The sequence below is a fragment of the Cyprinus carpio genome, chromosome A8 (assembly GCF_018340385.1).
Source record: "Cyprinus carpio isolate SPL01 chromosome A8, ASM1834038v1, whole genome shotgun sequence".
Taxonomy (NCBI): domain Eukaryota; kingdom Metazoa; phylum Chordata; class Actinopteri; order Cypriniformes; family Cyprinidae; genus Cyprinus; species Cyprinus carpio.
In genome coordinates this window covers 19,652,030-19,674,311 of record NC_056579.1, presented here as the reverse complement: position 1 = coordinate 19,674,311, position 22,282 = coordinate 19,652,030, and the positions used below count along the sequence as shown (strand labels likewise).

At 38.5% G+C, this 22,282-nt stretch overlaps 1 protein-coding gene and 1 long non-coding RNA gene across 2 annotated transcripts; both read left to right on the top strand.

The window, feature by feature from the left end:
• The first annotated feature begins 3,015 nt into the window (after positions 1–3,015).
• Positions 3,016–8,602, top strand: LOC109085965. The gene is made up of 3 exons (XR_006160678.1): positions 3,016–3,152; positions 3,679–3,842; positions 8,274–8,602. It is a non-coding gene; the product is annotated as an uncharacterized LOC109085965 (long non-coding RNA).
• Positions 8,603–18,231: 9,629 nt separating this feature from the next.
• LOC109085964 (forkhead box protein B2-like) lies at positions 18,232–20,426 on the top strand. Its single transcript, XM_042762661.1, has one exon. The coding sequence runs from the start codon at positions 18,756–18,758 to the stop codon at positions 19,701–19,703; it is 948 nt and encodes a 315-aa protein (XP_042618595.1). The 5' UTR covers positions 18,232–18,755; the 3' UTR covers positions 19,704–20,426.
• Positions 20,427–22,282: the final 1,856 nt, after the last annotated feature.

Here is a 22,282-nt window from a genome sequence, read left to right as displayed (position 1 = left end):
AACTATTTAATTACCTCTCTGTATAAATAGCCCTTGTATGACTCTGAATGATGAATTAATTGTATGTGAAAGGTTTTTATTCATATGTATACGGTTTGATTGATAATTTATTATGCCAAACCACCATCAGGTAACAAATAATGTACTTCTGCACTTTCTCAATAAGTTGCAACTCTCCGATCTGGGTGGACATTGATTGTAGGTTTAATCCAATCCACAGTCCGTCGTTTTCAGTGAAGGTCAGGTCTTTAGTCAGTGATCAGAAGGTGTCGCCATTGTCTGCAGGTGTGGAGGATCTTTACTGTAATACTCTCTCATATAAGAGCTTTTCCTTGCATTGTATCTTAAATTAAGTTGATTATTTTATCTATTAATTTAATTAAATTTAAAACATAGTTGCAATCCCCAAATATCTGGAGATGCACAAAACCTGGTTATACTTGAGTATGTATTCCGAGTGAATAATTAAGTTGAAGTAAAAATACAGTTGCATTATATTTAGCTCTCATGTTGCAAAGTCCTAACAGTTTTAACACTAATGGTGTTGTTGCCAAATTTAGTCAAAAGAATAAGGAAGAAGAATAAGAGAAAAAAATGCAGAAAATAGACCCAGAAAAGATATCAATACAGTTGTTTTTTATCAAAATTAAAATATTTTTATGGTTTATATTCAGGATATTCAGATTTAGGAAATTCGTATATCGTGTGAACTATCATTTAACAGATTAAAACCAAATAAATCAATAAAAATCACATTTTGCAATATTAGACTATTCATAATTTATAATTTTATATATTTATGTTGGATGTAAACCTTTTTCAAGGTTTAATTAAATTGAACAAGAACATATTTTCCTCACAATGAACATCCATGATGTAAGTAAGCCTAAATAAGCATGCATACATAGCAGTAATGCTCCATTATAACACTGTGGTTGACGCCATAAAAACCCTAATTTTAAAAACATTTTATACTTGATACTGATTAGTCAGCACAAAGAGCTAAATGAGTGAAAACTTACAATAGAGGAAGAGATGTTACATTATAGCTAGGTTAAATATACTGTCTAAATAGTCCATAGAAAAAGTAACTTATAAACACAGAGAAATTAATTTTGTAATGTAGGCTGTATTACTTCATATTATTGTTTTGTAATAATGATCAGCTGACTGTACATTATCCCTTACATAGTAATTTTTTGGAGGGCTTTTTCATGCTCTAGCATGAAATTGACGTTTTTTGCTGTTGTAGAAAAGTAATGCACTTATTGCTAATTTGAAAAAGTAGCCTAATTAATCAAAACGTTTGATGAATTAGGCTATTTATTTATTAAATGTTACAATTTTTATCTTAAAGTTGCAGTGAAAGCAAGGACAGATTTTTTTTTTAAGGGCTTAGATTTGAGTCTGTTCATCGGCCATTAATCGGATCTTGCAATGTCGTGGCACTCAAAAATGACTGTGAGCTTGCAGAGGTTTGTGGAGGGGTGGTTTTAGGCAAACTAAATGATTGGAGAAGTCCAGCATGCGTCACTAGAGAAGAAGCATTTTCACCATTACAAGGACAAAACAGGTGAATTTAAACAAGCACCAAACTTTCCCCAGTTGATTAATTACAGGACATTAAAACAGTTGTTTTAGATATTGGATTGGATAAAGCCAAGTTTAATGTTCTTGTTTCATTTTATTGACATCTTAGAGTTGAAGGTTTTTACATACTGTAGGTTATATTTCTTTATCACTCAAAAATACTGTCATCAACAAGAAAAAAAAAAAAAACATTTTCACCATATTTTTTAAGGAATAAAATGTTATATAAATCAAGTGAATGTTATATGAAAAAATAAAACTTCAGAATATAAATAGAAATAAACTGTATAGTTTGGTGTAAGTGCTCCTGAAGTGGATATTTCTGGCTCAGTGCAGGAGAAATGAACTAATTTTGAGAACAAAAAAAAAAAAAACCTTTTATGATGACCTGTACTACACATAACATAAACACTCAGAATGTGTTTTTTGGATGTGTTTTTTCACTAGTCTGAAAGACGACAAGTTATGGAAGCAAAACCACCCAAAATCTTAAAATTTTGGGACCAGTGCCTGAAACGTGTCTTGCCTTAAAAAATTAAACATACATGCATGAATTGTTCACAAAAAAACTAAAATAAAATACATTACAACATACAACATAATTTTTAATTTGTGCCAATATAAGGTGGTTTACAAATGTGTTCTTAATTCTTTTGAAGGGTATATAGTTATTGATGTACTGTATGTGTGTTTACATGTGTTCTGGTCATAATTTTTAATGATTTAGAATTGCATATAACATGATAAAACCACAGGACATTATCTGACATCATCTGGCCACACCTGATAAAAATATACAACTCTTTCCACAAACTCGTCGGTTCACTCAAAAATAAAAATTCTGTCATTGTTTACCCAGCCTTATATTACCCCCATCAATGCGCAAGTGAAACTAAAGCAAGTTGCTCCAAAAAAGATCACTTCCTCCAAAACTGAAGCATCCTGTCAGGGCCAGGTCAGTCTGTGAGAGCGATGAACTTCCACACACCCACACTCAGAGCGTGAGACTCACTGGCAGTGGCTGCAACACAGCAGTAATGAAGCAGGTAATGCATGCTTAATGAAGCATAAACACATTTAAACACAGCTACACAGGAGAGATTAACAGCTTGTATACTCACATTATACACCCACTCCAACATTATTACAACAGCAGTGCCCCCCATCTCTCTAGCTCTCTCTTAGTTTCCCCTCAAACACGTGCACTGACTCCTCAAACACACCTGTGAATAAACATTCAACTGCTATGATAGTCTCTCACCATCTGTTCGTTTCTTCTTACTGCAGCTACAGCGCGGCTACTAGACGCTAACACACAGACGAGTGATCGCGCTGATAATAGACAGGGCAAGCATCCTCGGTAGATTTGTTAAATGTTTTGACTGCATCTTCTTTGGGCTTTTGCCTTTTTTTTAATTGACAGAGAATATGGAGAGAGAAGGGAAACCGGATTGGGATAGGTTGCAGGCCAGGTTCGAACCTGCATCACCCATGTGAGCACCAAAGCCCAACACTTCTAAACAGAATGTGATGTGAGCTTGCAGGGTTTAAGATCATAAAAGGTAAATAGGATTTTGTTTAAAGGAATAGATATGACCGTACTTTCCCCAGCTGATTGATCACAGTAAATGAAGACAATTGTTTTGTATTGCAAGTTTAAATATGCAAATGAGACATTATATTTGCATATTTATGTACTCATTTGCATACATGTCAAAAACAGAAATCTGAACATTAGATAAAGCCAGGTTCAAAATTGTTTCATTCTGTGGACACATTAGCGTTTAATGTTTTAGATATCTGTTTTGATGAATATGAAAATATTTTTAGGTGTAAAATGTAAAATCACAAATGATTGATTGTGCTAATGACAGACAGGGCAAATGTCCTCAGTAGATTTTTTAATGGGTATCACTTTAGTTTAGGGACCAATTCTCACTGTTAACTTGCTTATTAGCAAGCATGTTACTGTTTATTAGTACTTCTAAAGCACATATTAATGCCTTATTCTACATTAGAATTGGTCTCCAAACTAAAGTGTGACCATTTAATGTTTTTGACTATATATTCTTTTGCCTTTTCTATTAGACAGTGATCATGGAGGATAAAAGGAAATTGGATCAAGACGGGTTGCAGGCCAGAATCGAACCTGTGTCACCCATGTGAGCACCACAGCTCAACATTTCTGACATGATTATGGCTTTGATGACACCATCATGATGTTCTGGAAAAAAACAGCCCAGATAAGCCACGTAAGTTGTGTTTTTTTTTATTTTTCGTGCATCATCTGTACATCATGGGTGGTAAATACTGACATTCTGTTCAAAAATATATCCATTTATGAATAATTATGAAATTAAGATATATTGGAGGTCATACAAAACTCTCAGGCTGTAATACTGAAGGTAAATTCGAATTTGTGAAAATTACTGTCGTCCTTTATGTACACACGTGAAGAAGTGCATTAAAAGTTGCCCCCTCTCTGTGTAAAGTGTACAAAGTGCGCTAGATGAAAAAGTACAAGTGCCACAGCACAGAGGGGGTACAGAAAGCCAGACTTTTTGATTAATACTCCTCTAAATTAACTGTTTACTCTACAGACTCTTAACATTCCCAGATTATGATAATTTTGTGACAGGCAGAGAGATTGATGTTTGAGAGCTTGTTTTAATTAATGGTTTTGTTTGTCTCTGGAGAATGGATTTTTTTTTATCTTCTTCATGGTTGCTTTTGAACACTTTTTTTAAAGAAGCTTTACAGCGAAGTAATGGGACCCCCATGTGTGTTTTGAATAGAAGTGAAAAAGTGTCTACAACGATTATTTCGTGTTTGAAGGAGAGGCTAATCACACATGCCGTCATGTTTGCTTTTTTTCCCTTTAATGCTAGAGTGTTTATCGCACTTTTATGACTTTTGAAATGATCAGAAACAAAATTTGATTGTTTTTGGGCGTGTGTGCGTAGCGCAATTGTTAAAATCTCTTATTTATGTGTTTATCGTTGAATGTACCATATTCCCTCAAAGTTTTAAGTAACTTTGTTTGAAATGCACTTAAAGTAACATCATTTCAAATCTAGTTTATGTTCACATAATCATAATAAAGGCTTGTTATATCATTTCTTTATTAAAAATGCACTTACATAGGCCTGTTTCAGGATGAAGTCAAGTGGTGTTTATTCTTTAATCTACCAATTATCACTTTCTATTTGATCATTTTTATTTTATCTTAAAATACAGTCCTAATAGCATTGAATCAGTATTTTACACCACACTTTCTTATTGTGACATTATCAGTCCAGTTTGTTAATTTCAGATGTAGATTTGTGAAAATTTTGTTGGTTTTTATGTACTTCAGAGCTTAAACACAACAAAAATACTAGCATTCGATGAAGGGACAAGAATGACAAAGATGTTGTCACCTAAATATCTAATAAAAAAATAATTTTTAGTAAGAGTCAAGACAAGCATTACAATCCTTTTGAAACATTACAATAGTTTACAGTATATTGTGTGGCTAATGGCACTCAGGAATAGCACATTTCATACTGAGAAGCCAAAAAAAATGCATATTGTGTAATTTAAGAAATTGTTCTTTAGATACTCTACAATACTGAGAGATGTTGAGGAAACTATTGTGTTTGTATATTTAGTTTCATGTCCTTGTAGGTCATTCCACAGGAACTACTGACAGACACAGATAAATGGAGAGGTTGGTAGGAAGGCAGGGAGTGAGGAAGAGAGCGTGGAAAAAAAAAAGTAAAGCTGACAGGAAAACTGTGTGCATCCTTTGCGTTATTACCATTTCTAGGACAGGGTCGTTTTTCACTACAGATACCCTGATGAGAGCTCTGACAATATCTAGTCTTAATACCCCTCTTAGCAACACTCTTCCAAACACGTAACGCGCGAGTCTCTCTGTGAGTTCTTTAGTAATGATGACACCTAAACACGGGGCCGTCGTCAGGCGGACAGGACCCTGTGATGTGGGGGCCCACTATGGTACATGTTAGATCTGAGGGTGAGAGGGGCCACCCTTAAAACTATTTAAATGACAAATCTTTATTAACCGACAAGACTTGTATTTTTGCAAGAGCAAAATATTTTTATTCTGCCTTATAACCTTTCTAAATATGTAATGCTTTGTTTTGTTGTGGTTGTGCGCTCTCTCTCTGCGGGCCCTCCACAGGTAACGGCTGTTAAACAGTGAATTTCGGCTTCTCCGACCTGCCATCATTATGTAGAATCGCCTGAGGTCCAAATTCCTGCTCGATAACTCATGCCCCGTGCAAATTCCCATGCAAACACAGTCAATGCAAAACACATTTCCTGCTGTCAACAACATCGCTGGCGAGAATCAATCAACCGTTCATCCATTTACACTCTTTGCATACCCTTATGTCAAAGAAAAAAGCGCTCCGAGACTCCGCAGCTCTTCTGAGGCGATTGTTCCATCGTTCTGAAGAATCCATCAAGCCGCGTTTGATTGATAAGTCTGTCTGCGCGCACAGCAGTACAGCTACAGCAAATGGGGTGGCAAAGCGCGAGCTGACATAATGCAAGTCTGCGCAAGTTTGGGAGACAGACTGAGCGCGTCCGTGGGGGGTAAAAGTTTGATGCGACATGCTACAAGACACACACAGCACTCGTGATGGCACACACAAGCTGCCCCCCTGTCCAACCCCTCCACCAAGACGGAGTTCAGCATGTCTTTGTAAAAGTATTTTTGAGCTCGACACCATTGTGGGTTTTACGTCGAGTATTATTTTCAGATTTAACGGCGTGGGTTTATCAGTTTGTGGCGCAGTTGTTTTTGGAATAAACTTTTGATACATTCAGCTTGCCAAATACTTAAAACATGGATAATTGCAAAAATAAGTCAGAGTGGTTAATGCAGTGCCCGTTCCATTTTTAGAGTTAGCCACGGCAATAAAAAAAGACAGAAAAGAGAGGGGAAAAAAAGCAATTTTTACATATTGCGCAAACCGTAGGCTATAAAGGCCCATTTACACCAAGAACGATAACTATAACCATAACTGTATCGACTGTAGCGATTAATAAGTTTTAATAATCATTCTAATTCCATGACAATATTAGCTAATTTCTGCCATGGATTAAAAAATGAAAAAGTAATTGTGACTTTTAGCTCACAATTCTGGCCTTTTCCTTGCAATTTTATACCTCACAGTTTTGCAGTTCTGAGAAAAAAAAACTATTGTGACACTTTTATACTGCTGCCACAGGTTGCTTTTTTAGTCTGCGGGTTGAAGCAAAACCCTCCAGTTCAGAATTAACTTCAGTTGCAAGAAAAAAAAATTCAATTACCACAATTTTAATGATAATGAAAAACAACAATTATAACGATAAATAAAAATACAAATCATTTCGTCCAATTAAACCCCACCACATCTGCAACAGACCCACAACTCAAAAACAATTCAACAACACCCACATCTCAAAATCCAATCAAGAACCAATGGACAGAACTAAGTCCCCACCCAATATTTTATTTTTTGACAATAGTTGATGTTTAATAGTCATAGTTAACTTTAATAGTTAACATTCTTGATGTAAATGAACCTTAACCGGATAACCAAAACAAATGACTCTAAAGAGCCAGTACATTTAATAAATAGTTTAAATTAGTCTGAAACACCACCCTGTATAATTTACAGAGAGAGAGAATTAATTTCTGTAAGCAAAATGATCATTTTAACTGAAGTACACCCAAATGAATCATAATCCGAAACTAATCAGTCTGAATTGAATCGGAATCCAATTGAATCAAATCTCTTCACCCTCCCATGAAACACAAAAGGAGTTATAATAATAATGTCAAAGCTGTTTTTTTTAAATAATAATAATAATTTTTTTTTTTAATAATGTGAAATTTTAATAATAATGAAAAATTGAAATATTGACCACTGTCTGTCAAGTTCAATTGAATGATTCCACTGATTATCCCCACCAAATCTTAGGATCCGATGAGAGTCATCCAGTGAATTTCAGCAATTTATTTTGATTTCTATCAGCAAGACGAGTCTTAATGACAAAGGTCCTTAAAAACAAGGCAATCTTAAGGCCAGCGTAATGGATCTCACACTAGGGGCCAGCTGCACACAATGTAACGCCCCCCGTGCAGAGAACCGCCCCCCCATGTAAAACACATTATTCTTCGGGGGGTATGTCGAAGCGACACGACCCATTCGCCTGTGGGACCCGAGGGAGGAATATGGGCCCCCTCTTCAATCTGAGTCCCTAGGAGGGCCACCCAGCACCTGCTAACCCAGGGCAGTACTCATCAGAAAAGCATTTAGCGCGCTTGCTAACTCCAGGCCATAATTAGGGTGGGTAATTATTTACAGGCAGCACTGGGCAGAACTGGCCTAGCATAAACAAACAGGCGGCTTGGAGACACACGACAAACATCGTTAGCTCTTCGCTCATTTTCGCCCAAACGGCAAAAACACTAGCAGCATGTAGACTCACTCCCGGGGAAAAAAATACCCAAAAACTTCTGGTCTGAAAAGCAATCGTTTCCCAAATAGCTAGCACATTTGTGACACACAAGTAGGCTTATTGTAACATCTGTAATGTGCTACACACACACAGATACACACCCAGACTCACACGCTCATGAATATGATAACATGTGAAATGACAGATTTATTTGTGTGTGGCTCCAGGGTTTTATCTCTAGCACAGTTCATCAACTCCTCAGCACGAGGACTGCTAACCAACGCAGCGCCTGCACATGCTAATTACTGGACCATGGTTAGCTTCAAACCTCAGATGTGCTTCCATCAAAATATGTGCCCTGCTTTTTGCTTTTATGAGATTTTTATCTATCTGTAAGAATTTGAAAAAGAGTAAAGGTTTAAAAGTTTAAATTACTGAGACTTTCTGTAGCCTGGAGTGCATGCTGCAATGCAAATGAGCTAAAAACATTGTCACCAAACTGAATAAGCTCTTTTTGTATAGACAAATGTATTGCTATTCTTTTTTATTTTTAATTACCAGATTAAAATGAACTTTAATCTTCATAAAGGTGAATATTTCTCCTTTTTTTTTAAATGTTGTAATGAATTTGCATCAATAATCCAGTGATTCAAGCCAATATGCTGTAAACATTTTCTTCAGACGGGAAGGATGACTGTGTACAGGAAAAAAACAAATTGTTGGTTAATCACCCCGTAACGCACTGACGCAATAATCATTTCAAGGACCGTAATAGTTATCAATCACAGTAGTCCTAAATTACGCAGTGTGTGCTGTGTACATAGCGATAGCTTGACTGTAACTAATAAGCTACATTGTTTTCGTAGGCCTGGTTGTTTCAAAATTGCTGGCTTATTCTATTTGAAAGTGCAACTCTATTCACTAAGCCATTTCTCTAGTGCATATTTAATTTCACAGGCAGTAAGATGGAGAGAAACGAGAGGGGCTTGCGAGTGCTCCAGATGGTTCCAACGCTCCGCAGAGAACTAGGCCTTATTGTTTGATTTTTTTCCTTAAGTTTTAATTAGCTGCAAGAACAAGAAAGGAAAAACTTGTAGGTTTTCTTTAAAGAGAGGGTGACTGACTGTTGTCAAGAAGAATTTGTGTCTACTGAGTGAAAAGTTAATAAATTAACAGACAGCAAAGATGATACATGTCTTTCAGTTAGGGATGCATGACAATCAATAATTATTGATATATAATGAATGTACTCACTCATCCAACCAATACATAAAGAAAAATAACACTTACATCCAACTAACACTCAAATAAAAACAAACTTTATCCAAAAAAAAAAATAAAATCTGTCTTCGTCATTTCAAATCCATTTTTATACATCCATTGAAAATCAACATTTTTAAGCTTCACACACATGTTTGCATTTCTGTTTACTATATTTAATGTGCTCTATATATATGTATGCAATGAACAAAGTTTATATATGAATAAAAGCCTAAATTAAATCTGTTCATAAAGCAGTTGTGAAGACTTTGGTTTAAACTGCTCAAATCATATGGATGACTTGTACAAACTTGATTATTTCAATGGAAAGTATTAAAAATGAGAGTTTTTAAGATACCTTTATTTGTGTTCCGAAGATAAACAGAAGTTTAGTGGGTTTGGACATTAGAGTGAGTAAATTCATTTTATTTTTTGGCTGAACTATCCCTTTAATCTTTAAAAACACTAATAATTTAACGTTCAATTAATTTTCGTCAAATCACAATATGAATATACATTTTTCATACTATACTATTGTGTTGATGATGCACAAATTCACTTGATTACAACAACTGGTTTTAATTTTTAGTTTATTTTGTAATTTATTTAGACATAATATTGACCATTTGTTGATTATGGAATTTATTGATTATTTCATTAAATATGAAAATATCTAAAGGTATAATTGGTATCGGTGCACTTCCATAGTGTTCGTACAATTGTAAAGAAAAGCTGTCTTAGTTTTGCATGTTTTAAGGCTTTCTGAAGCACTGCGATCTTCCATGGTTATTGTCACACTTGGCTGAGTAAGTATCATTCTGTCATCTACACAAACATACAGTGCACACACACACACACACACACACACACACACACACACACACACACACACACACACACACACACACACACACACACACACACACTTTAATGCACTAATCAAAGCAAGCTTATTTAGGCCTTTGTAAAGCATTTACGGCCTGATCCTAAATGCTGTGCTCGTGGCTTTGTTCTCTTCTCAAACACAATTAGAAGATAATATATAAATATATACATACTGCAAATGACATGCATATGACGGCTTCATTTGAAGCCCGCTCAGGTCATTAGTAACCCAACATGGCGCTACAGAGCCGCCGGTCCCTTTCTGCCAGTCGACCAGTGGAGATTTATTTGATATTAACTCCCTAATGGCCTAGCTCCTTTTCTGGTAAAATATGCACAAAAGTCCAACACGAACACTGCCATTCAGTTGAATGCTTATTTATTCACTAAACGAGGATCTAATGTTCAATGTTCCCTGGACGCTAAGGTAGTTCTGGGGGAGGAAGGCTTCCCCCTACAGCTATATACATCATTTATTTTACACATATCCCGGTATCACACACTGGGCAGCGAGGGGAGAAGAACGACTTTATGAAAATCAGAACAGTGAGTGTTACAGGGGACATTAAGAGTTGGAGGGGGAGAGCTGTGAATGGAAGCGAAAGAGGGGTGAGCAAGAACATCGTCGCTGGAGAGAGACCATGTCTCTTGCCCGCCACCCACAAGCATAGTGGGCTGTGCTTGACACCCCTCTGTTAGGAAGCGGGCTTTCACTTACCGCGTTTCTAGAACTCCAAGGCCCTCGCAGCTCTGACAAATGGTCGTTATCGCACAGTTCTGTTCCCACATCAACTTCTTTAATGCATTAAGAAGGATGTCTGTCTTGCGCATTGTTAAACACACTGTTAATTTAGTCATGGCGATCATGGTCATGAGGCTGGGCTGAGATTGTGTTAAGTTGGCTCTGGTTTTTAAGTCTTGTAAGATTCAGCATGAATTCTTCTGAGCTAGTGGAGGTCACTGACATGAAAAACTCTCATTAGCTCTCATCTGTTTCTCACCATCTATACCTTATACAACACTTTCCATCCAAGGATTGGATAAAATCCATATCCATTTAAATCCATGACCTGTTTATGTTTTAACCTTCCATTTCTCAAATAATACCTCCAAATAATATCACTTTTCCAAAATTTTGCTGCTTAGAATAGTCCCCATGTTATCCACTGAAGCTCCACAAAAGTTTCAAAAATTGCTATTACTAATAATATAATGTAATATTATTATTGTTATTATTAATTATAAATTACATAAAACAACCAGATTTTCTTTAATAATACCACAAATAATGCCACTTTTTCCTGTTGCATGTTAAAGCTCCACTATCTTCAAAATACTAGTATTGCTTGTAATAATAGTAATAAAAGTAGTAGTAATAGTACTAGTATTACTAATTTAAATTTTATAGTATTATAGTATTACTAATATACATATTTACTTTTATTATAATATAATCAATTTATAATATAAGGCATATTAAATTATTTATCTATTATTAAATTTTTTTTTGATTTGGTACGTCACGTATAAACTTAAATATAGAACCAAATAAAGTTTTTTTTTTTTCTCAAACAATACCACAACTACTACTACTAATACTACTTTTTTAAAGCTGTCAGGATCTCTAGCTGGAGTGCCCATAAGCTCCACTAGAGTGCACTCCATCCTGTACCTTTGCCATTCACCCCAACCTGTTGTCACTACCTCAATACTACATTCCCCATAATCCTTTGCCTGAGCTCATTATCTCTGATTGCATTCACATTAGGGTGACCAGACATGCCATTTTCCCAGGACATGTCCTGGCCAGGATTTCTATATTGCCTAAAATATCCACATTTTGGCTTTGTTTGTGCTGTGCAGACCAATTGCTGTAAGACAAAGAGCTCTAGAGAGCAGATGGCTTCTTGTGCTTTTGAATCGCTCTCATGGTACTTTGATGTCATACACTGATTGGTATGCTCAGTGCTGCTTCAAGTCGAACACTAATATGTACACGTATTTGCATCACTTTGACTGTTCTCTGTAGATCGCACCTTCTCACGCACCACGATTGGTAGATTACATACAATGTCTGCATTTTATTGTTCAAACGATCATTACCTTTAGGAAAACAGGAAACCAAAGCCAAAACCTGTATTGACGTGTCCTGGGAAAATGGCACGTTTGGTCACCCTAATTCACATGTGTCTTGTTGTCTTATCTGTCACACCCTATTTAAAGCCTGGTTTGTTACTTCCACATGGCTGATTATTGTATAGCCTGTTTCGTGTGTGTTCTCCGTGTTTCCTGCCTTGCTTGTGTTTGACCTTGGACTGTTTTCTTGTTTTTGGTCATTCGCTGCCTGCCCTAACCATTGCCTGTTTATTGGATTACTCTTTTGTCTGCCCTGAATTATACCTGTTTGCTGCTGCTTGACCCCTGCCTGTTTTGACCACTCTCTTGTAAAAAAAGCTGCATATGGATCCTCAACTCTGTCGTCATGACTACCATGTTACAGAATAATCCGCCACACCCAGATCTAGTGGCTTTATTGAGCATTCCAGGCTTATCATAAATCCAGCAGCACAGCTGATGCATCTCCGTCAGGGTGATCGACCCGTTGAGGACTATGTTGAGGACTTTATTGGACTGGCTCATTTAACACCTTTTAACCAGGTATGCCTTATGATATTTTTTTGTGGGGGGCTATCTGAGCCGCTCTGCTCACCCATGCCTTTGCATGATCCTCACTGGACTCTGGAATTTTATATCGATCTGGCACTCCAACTGAGTGACTCTGCATTTACTGTGGGTGTTGTGGAGGAGGAACAAGGTACTCCTGCAGTATCTCCAACTCCAGAGCCTGGTCCTGCTATGGCTACCAGTTCAGAGCCTCTCCACAAAATGGCCGCCATTCCAGAGTCTTGTCCCGTCATGTTGATCATGCCCAGTGCCTCAAGGTCAGTCCCAAGTTGTCCGAGACTGGCATCCCGTGTGGAGGATCCGCCACTGATGTCAGTGTGAGCAGCAGGCATCCCAAGAGCATCAGTACGAGTCATCACAGTGACCGTTCCCCTGGGCTTAGTACTCCCTGTAATGGCAGTCGCCATCCTGTGTGCTTGGGCTACTCACTGCTCTGTTACTCCTCCTGAGGCCGCTCCAGTCCACAAGTCTGTGCCAGAACCGGCTCCAGTTCTTAAATTAGCTCCTGAACCCGCTTCAGTCCACGAGTCCATACCAGAGCTGACTCCAGTCCTTGAATCAGCTCCTGAGCCCACTCCAGTCCACGAGTCTGCGCCAGAGCCTGCTCCAGTCCTCGAATCAGCTCCAGAGCCTGCTCCAGTCCTCGAATCAGCTCCTGAGCCCGCTCCAGTCCATGAGTCTCTGCCAGAGCCTGCTCCAGTCCTTGAATCAGCTCCAGAGCCTGCTCCAGTCCTTTAGTCTGCTCAAGTCCCCTCTTCCTGACCAGGAGTGCCATTCCCTGTTCCAATGACTCTAGTGAGTATAACTCCTCCAGAGGTGGCGGTTTGTGCTATAGGACCTCCAGAGGCTGCGGACTCTATGCTGGTCCAGCTGCAGCCAAAGAGACCGTCTGTGAACCCTCTGATGGTCCTGTTACAGCCAAAGAGGCCGTCGGTGAACTCTCTGCCTGTCCAACCACAACCAAGGAGGCCATTTATCAACTCTCAGTCTGTCCAGCCACGGCCAAGGAGGCTGTTTGTGAACTCTCTGCCTGCTCTGCTTTGGATAAGAAACCCAGTTATGAACCGGTTGTCTCACCCAACCCCTTTTCTCTGCCTGTCATGTTCTTTGTTCTCTCTCTGGTGTTTTCTTTCTGTCCCTCAGGTCATCCTTCGAGGGTGTTTAGTGGTCAGGATTCGCCTCGGGACAGTCAGCCTCCAGCTGCATCAGAGTTAGAGGATCCCAGATCTCCGATCTCTGTCAGGATCTCTAGCTGGAGTATCCATATGCTCCACTAGAAGGCACTCCATCCTGCACCTTTGCCATTCACCCCAGACAGTTGTCACTCCCTCACTACTACATTCCCCATATTCCTTTGCCTGGACTCATTATCTCTGATTGCATTCACATGTGTCTTGATATCTCATCTGTCTCACCTTATTTAAAGCCTGGTTTGTTACTTCCACATGGCTGATTATTGTATAGCCTGTTTCGTCTGTGTTTCTTGCCTTGCTTTGTTTTTGACCTTGGACTGTTTCCTTGTTTTTGATAATTTGCCGCCTGCCCTTACCATTGCCTGTTTATTGGATTATTCTTTTGTCTGCCCTGCATCATACCTGTTTGCTGCTGCTTGACCCCTGTTTTGACCACTCTCTTGTAAATAAAGCTGCATTTGGATCCTCAACTCCGTCATTACGACTCCCACGTAAAAAATCGTTGTTGCTTAGCAGTCCTCATGTCACTTCAAATATTAGTATGTTATTACTAAGATTAACTTTTATTATAATATAATATAATGTAATATATTAAATTAGTATTATTGAAAATAGTATATTGTTTTTATCCAATATAGCTTAAAATACTAGAATTATTGCTAAAATTAACTTTTATTATAATATGATATAATATTAAAATACATCCTTATTTATTATTTAAATTATATATTGCTTTTATTTTTTTATTTGCTATAGCTTCAAATGCTAGCATTACTAATATAGTATAAAACAGTACAATATAACTAAACAATATATTTTTATCATTATTAAAATTATAGATAGATATTTGCCTGGGACATTTTAGTTTGAAGAGGGGTCTAATAGTGACATATAGTGACTGATTACCGGATGATGTGGAAGCCAAAGGTTCACAACAGTGTGTTTAGATTATAAAGAGTAAAATGGATTTTTGAAGGTCTGTTGGGAATGGATTACAGCAGGTCTGAAAAAAGCAGTAATATGTTGATGTAGGTGGTTAATGAATTGTGGCAGGTAAGGAATAAGGAATGGATTGTGGAAGGTAAGGAGTAACAGTAGGAAAAGGGTTGTGGTAGGTAAGGGCCACTGACTGTGGGCCCCTGGGTGTGTGTGTGGCGGGGTAGACAGACTCTGCCAACTGCACGATTCACTAAGCTCTCACCAGGGGAGGGAGATAGATAGTTTAATGCGTATGTGTGAGTGAGAGAGAAACGAGTGAAAAGAGAGGGAAAAAATACAAATACAGAGAACCAAAATGTATATTCATATTAAGTAAGAGAATGGCTTTTATACTCAATTGTGTATGTCGGCCTGATCTGCAGGTTAGAAGATGAATGAGTTTGCCTGCATACGTATATAGACCAGAGGCAATGGGAATGAAGGACAATTATATAAATCTACTTCAAGTGCGCCATGTTGAAGATATCATAGAAGTGAGTGAGTTTATGGACAGATAAAGCCTAATCTTAAAACTTTGCTTTAGGGTTGAACCTTGAAATATCTCTTAGAGTTTGAGCACTCAGCATATGCCCTGATACAATTGATCTAGAATTCATAAACTTTTAAACGGAGCATTAAAGCGATCACCTAAACTTATGGGAGGACTTCCTCGTCACACTTAAAGCGATCATATGTTAATCGGCATCCATAAATCATTCGGTGGCCATGAAGTCCTCTTGCTGGTGCCAAAGTCCCATTTCCCAATAGGACCACTCTAATTGATTTAAATGCTTCGTCCTTGCGGCAACGCTACTATGCTCGCTTAGTAAGGGGTCTTTAACGTTATTATTATTACCGTGATTGCGGGTTTCTCCATTTCCTATTGCACGACGAGAGTCAGAATCTCTCGCCCAAAGCTGAACAAAATAATTATTAGCATCTTGGAACAAACAGACGATCCCCCCCACCCTTGCCTCGCGGCCCAGAGCCGACCCCCTCCACGCGCGCTCATCTCCCCGTCTCCGTTTTTGCCACGTTCAGCCCTTAATTTATGCAAAATTAATTGATATATCTTTTATAATTGATGTGCTGTAAAATTAATGAGTAATTTATGTAATTAGTCAATTAAGGCTAATTCCAGCATATGTTCAATATGCCCAGAAGGTGCACTTTACAAGTTGTTATTTGTCCAGGAGTTGAATGCAGAGAAAACCGTCTAATTAATTTCTTATGCATATCAGCGTGTTGTCTACTTAACACCGCGCTTTGTGGGAGCAGGTTTAATATTGATCTAAACAACACGGTGAGGAGGAACGCGCGCGCTCCCGCAGCAGCCTCGCAGGGGCCTTCCAGTGCCAAGCGCGCCGCAAGATTCGCGTGTCAAAGGCGCTTCTAAACACATGTTATTCGTCAGCGGTCCGGCGCTCAAGATGCATTTCAAAAGACATTAAGCACGGGACATAATGGCGCTGGGTGTGAAATATGCATGCGACTCGTTCGCCGGTGACCCTTTAAACTAGAGAAACACCGGAGCTCTTCAGGAACATAATGAGAAAGATCTGTTGGCTAATTAATTGACACCGTTTTGAATATTCATCGCTAATATAACCACTACGCCTTTAATTATATTGTTGGACATCTCTCTCAGGAAGGTAAATCACTGAAGGCTTAATTAATGTAATGTATTCGCGACCCGTCGGGAGCCCGCGTAAGAGGGCGCCTGGCGGGACCGTGCCGTGACACCTGGCCGCACAAGAGCGGCGGCGCTTTTGTTGTTCTGTTTACCGGAGAACCTGTTCTCGGGGGTTGTGGGGAAGTGTTTATCCTTGTGAAATACGAGCAAAGTGCAAACAGCTTGACAGGTTGATTCTGACTCCGCTCAGCCCCGGTGAAAAACGGGCGCGCTCTTGGTGCGTGCGCGCAGACGCGTGCGCTTTCAGCTTTTGAATGCCTTTTGTCACAAACATTTTACCTGAAATTACTCAAGAGATTCTATTACTGGGGTCAGGTTTTGACACAGTGCGACGTATTATCCCGTGTATAATGGATCATATTCAGGGAAAAAAAAAATGATGAATTGATATTTTTGATCCGTTTTGTGAAGATGTGGTTGTCGTGTTGTTGTCCCTTTCTCTCCCTCTCTTTCTCTCCATTTTCACTTGTTTTATTTTTAACACCATTTATTTTTAGCTTAAGGGGTGACCAAAAAATTGTAAAGGTTTTGAGCAAAAATGAGCTTGCTTGTTAAATGTAGCAAGCGAGATCTCTGATCTGCAGATCTGTGTCAGAAGGCTTTAAAAGTTGCCTAGAGGACAATGTTGTGGTTCATCAAACTAATAGTTAAATAAACAAAGTCACATTTATTTCAGAAGCTGCTCATAATATTCTGTATATTACTATTATGAATAGCATATGAATATAAGTCTTTTTTCCACTTATAATTATTCAAATGAATAGAATGTAAGTGAATTAAATTTTATAAATAGTAGTTTGTGCAATTGTAAGATATGCTGGAGAAGGCAATGCAAGGAAATTATTTCCCCCTAAATGTTCATCCCTGTTGCCCATTTCATTTTTATTTAAACATCTTTTAAAAAATGAGAAAACCTCACAGTAAATTTGGTCTCATACAGTATGTAAAAAAAAAAAAAATAGATGGGATTTTATGACTGAATATTTCATAATTCATAACTGCATACTGTATATATCATTAAAATAATGTTAACATACCAATCTTTACACATTTCAAAATGTACTAATAATACAGAAGTGGCATAATGGAAATCCATATGATGGCTTTTTAGAACTTTTAAAGTTCATCAGCGCCTCTTCAGCAACAGTAACTAAACAGCATAAAAACAAAAAACATAACTGATCACACACACACACACACACACACACACACACACACACACACACACAAAAGGAAATATAAATAAATATGGTTTGCACAGAAATAAAAAGTTATTTTCTACATAAATATTTATGCTTTTTTCTTATTAAACTGCTTTATTTACAAAATTTAATAACCGATGTGAACAATGTGAAGGACAAATATTAACTATAGCCTATTCCTATTTAAATAAAGTCTAAACTTCAACAAGGTTCGATTTTATGGAATTCGAGACGTTTAAAATAATTCCAGTGCACTCCAAAAACAGTATATGGATCATTCACATTCACGTCATTAGTGTGTGTTATCATTATCAGACTCATTAGTGAGCGCGCTGCTCTTTGCCTCTGATTGGTACAGATGAGTAGAACCAAACGCATATGAAGTCAGACCCTCCCCCTATTTACCCCTTATTCGTCCTAAAGTCAGTGTCATCATAATAAAACGCAACTAGCGGGAGGTCTGGACCTCTGCCATTCTTACAAAAGCGTCGCGGATCCTCTGCGAGGCAAAGCCGAGCGCGCGCATCCTCCGGGAAAACTTCTCGCGCTCTGAGAGGACTCAGGTGTCGCGCGCGCGTGCGGGGAGTAACATTAGAGAGGTAACTTTCAAACGGTCCCGTTTTCTTTCACATACTTGTGGATTTTGACTTTGTGAGATGTTTTCATGACTAGCGTCTTATAAAGCAGCTGTAAACATTTGAAACAAACGGTTGAGGTCAATCAAAACAAGGCTTTAGTGCGCTGAATGACTTTTTTATTTCAACGGACGATATGCTGGCTTGCTTCTGACTGATCCTGAAAAGATTTTCAAAAATGCCTCGGCCAGGCAAGAACTCCTACAGTGACCAGAAGCCTCCATACTCTTACATCTCTCTGACCGCCATGGCCATTCAAAGCTCGTCTGAGAAGATGCTCCCCCTCAGCGACATCTACAAATTCATCATGGACCGTTTCCCGTATTACTGCGAGAACACTCAACGCTGGCAGAACTCGCTCCGGCACAACCTTTCCTTCAACGACTGCTTCATTAAGATCCCCCGGCGCCCCGACCAGCCGGGAAAGGGCAGCTTCTGGGCCCTGCATCCGGACTGTGGAGACATGTTCGAGAATGGCAGCTTCCTGCGTCGCCGCAAGCGTTTCAAGCTCCTCCGGGTGGAGCATTCGGCTTGTAAGAGTGGCCCTGTGCTGCACTCCTACCACTCTCATGCTCAGCCTGCCTTGCATCAATCCCACCACCATTCGGGCAAGCTGGGCGTGGGACATCCGGAGTACCTGGGCACCATGGGCCGGCTCTCGCATTTCCAGAGCTACACACTTGGCGGCGGGCAGAGCGGCAGCTTCAAACACCCGTTCGCCATCGAGAGCCTGATTGGCAGAGACTATAAAGGAGTGATGGCCAGCGGGTTGCCCATCGCCTCGGTCATGCATCACCTGGGGTATCCCGTGCCTCAGCTGGGCAGCATGGTCAACTCGGTGTGGCCACATGTTGGCATGCTGTCTGAGCCGGTGTCATCAGACTACCCACCGTTCAATGTGGCGGTCAAGGGGCTGTACCATCATCACCCAGGAACCCAAAGCATGCCTGCTGTGCCCGTGCCTATCAAACCCACGCCGACCCTGGGCACAGTCCCACCCTTGACTGGCATGACGCCGGGAGTAATGCAGCTGTGCCCAAGAACGGCGGCTCTGATGGAGAGAGATGCAACAGCTCTTGTTGAGGAGAAAAGCGGGTCTCTCCATCCTGCTCTCCTGCAGTCCTGAGCCAAACGCTGAAGATTCAGACACGAGGGTACACAGAGTATGTTTTGGGGACGGCTGTGGACTGATTTGAGATGCCAGCCTTTTCCAGAAGATCCGTTAAGAACTGTTTTTTTTTTTTTTTTTTGCTGTGTATTATATTCTGCAGAGTGCAGATGGTCAGAATTTGGCTCTGCAGTTTTCTGCTTTATGGTATGTGTACATGTTTTACCTTCTTTTAAGAAATAGTGTACTGTACAAAGGACTGTATAAACCAGAAAAACAAAAACATTGATGTACATTTTTAAACATTAAGCCTTATAAAAGCTACACAGATTGTGCATAATGAATTAAAAATGATGACATGCATGCTTGTATGCCACTGTTAAAACAGTGGATTGCTGTGCGTCTGGCAGAGAGTCATGAAATAACCCAAAGTGAATTTTGCTAAATTATTGTATTCGTGTAAAATAGAAAATACCTTTATGTTAAAATGTTGTTATACATTATCATAAATGTTATACATGTAAATATGTGTAGAATATCATCAGTTAAAGCATTTGAATTGCACTTGTGGTATTTACTAACACGACGTTGAAATATTTTATGAAGATGAAACAATCAAATAGACAATTATAGTGAATAAAAGCAGCCCTGGTTGAAGTGTGCTGTTTTAAAGTGGCATGTGAGTTTTAAAGAAGCAGTATAATTGTATAAGATTTGTAAATTAAATATTTTTAGAGTAAAATCACACATTTCAGTCCTGTTTCTGTGCAGATTTCTTTCTGACTGTCTTTTTCTCACTGACTTGTTCATTTGTTTCTAGCAGAGTAACATTATATCTGTTACTTCTTTACATTTTTACACTTATACATGTAAAATCAAAGGCATATATATGCATATATTCTATGCATATATATGTGTAAAATTATAGGCAGTAATATGAGAAAATTCTTTCAAATATACTTAAATGAAAGAGATAATTTTAATACAAAATAGCATTTTTGTGAATAGGAAATGGTTGTTAAATAATCTTTACATTGTCCTTTCACTGAATATTTACTATATTGCATTCCACTTTGTGAATTATTTCACCAAATCCACATTTTGAACTCCTTTTCCTGACAGACAGTGGCTGAACATCCACAAGCATAAATAGCTTAACACGATTCGCTTCCTCTCTGTTTTTGAACATTAAGACAATTGTTGCTCCAAGGCAAAGAGGCGAAGACTGAGTCTATTTGACAAACTACAGAAAACATGGCGCTGTCCAGCAGAGGAGCATTTACCTAATAATCCATTTTGGTGTTGAGCGCTGCTTTGTACATTTAGTGTTGTGTTGAGTTTACTGCTGGACTATTTTATGTATCTTTCTAATAGGGTCAGGAATATATTTCAGGAATAATGATAATGCATGCATACCTAACCTGACTTTACAAATACAGCATATGCAAAAAACAAACTCTTGTATACGGAGATATGGACAGATTTTTTTGGCACATGTAAATGTTATGTATTGGTCTTTCGTTATAAATCTATTCACCCAGTCTTTAATTTAAAGTATCCATCATGAAACTACAAGAACGTAAGAGAACAGACAGTTAAATTAAACCAAATTAACAATATGAGCAAACATCTGTTTTTTTTTTGTTTGTTTTTTTGTAGTTTAAAGTGGTTACAAGCACAAATTCAACTTAAGTGTCCCATAACGCCAACCCCACTTTGTTGGGGATAAAATTGACACTTTATTGATATTTTGCTGATTACACATGTCGATTTCTTTAAAATAACATTAATACACATGGATCAAATTACATGTCAGACTAAAAAAATCAAGCCGATTTTCTTTCCCTCTATGTGTGTGTGTGTGTGTGTTTGTCTGGGATGCTGTGCTTCACGTAAAGCGCCAGTCGAGACAGATGCAGGACTTCAAAAGCAGCCGTCTGATAAAGTTGTTTTGTCCTGCTAGTCTTGACATAAATTTCACCTTTGAAGCTGAGAAGCTGGTCCTCTTCACAACACAAAAGCTGCCAGTTGGGAGGCCATTTAGAGTGTCACTGTTTAGCATGGCAAAGGCTCTCTTATACGTCTTGATTTGTGCGCTGCGGCACACGCTCACACCAGGAGTGAGCCGAACCTGCCCTCTGAACAAATAAGATGCACAAGTGGTTGCCTGATGTGAAAACTACACCCACATCGCATCTAGTCAATGAAAATGATCCGTCTCTCTTTCTTGCACTTGCTTTTCTCTATCTTCATTACTCTCTGGATTCATTACTGTCTGACGGTACCAATCTCAATTTGTCGGCATCTTAAAAGACATAAAATTTGTCTTTTACCATAAGCAGCTACAGTGTAAATTTCAAACAAAATGTGATATTTTGCATATGTAAGTTCCTGTTGAAAATGAAACACACACCAAGTGATTCGGTGGATAAGAAAATCCACCCATTAAGAGCAAATATGTGACCATTTCTTATTGCAATTATGATTACGCTATGACTTTTCAATAAGAAGGATGTGCTGATTTTTTTTCAACCCTTGAGTCTTTTAGATATGGATTATGTGGAAAATATGATGAATAGGAATGAGGTCATCGTGAA

Excerpts from the sequence above, each read along its gene's own strand:
- LOC109085964 (XM_042762661.1), top strand. The coding sequence starts at position 18,756 with ATGCCTCGGCCAGGCAAGAACTCCTACAGTGACCAGAAGCCTCCATAC.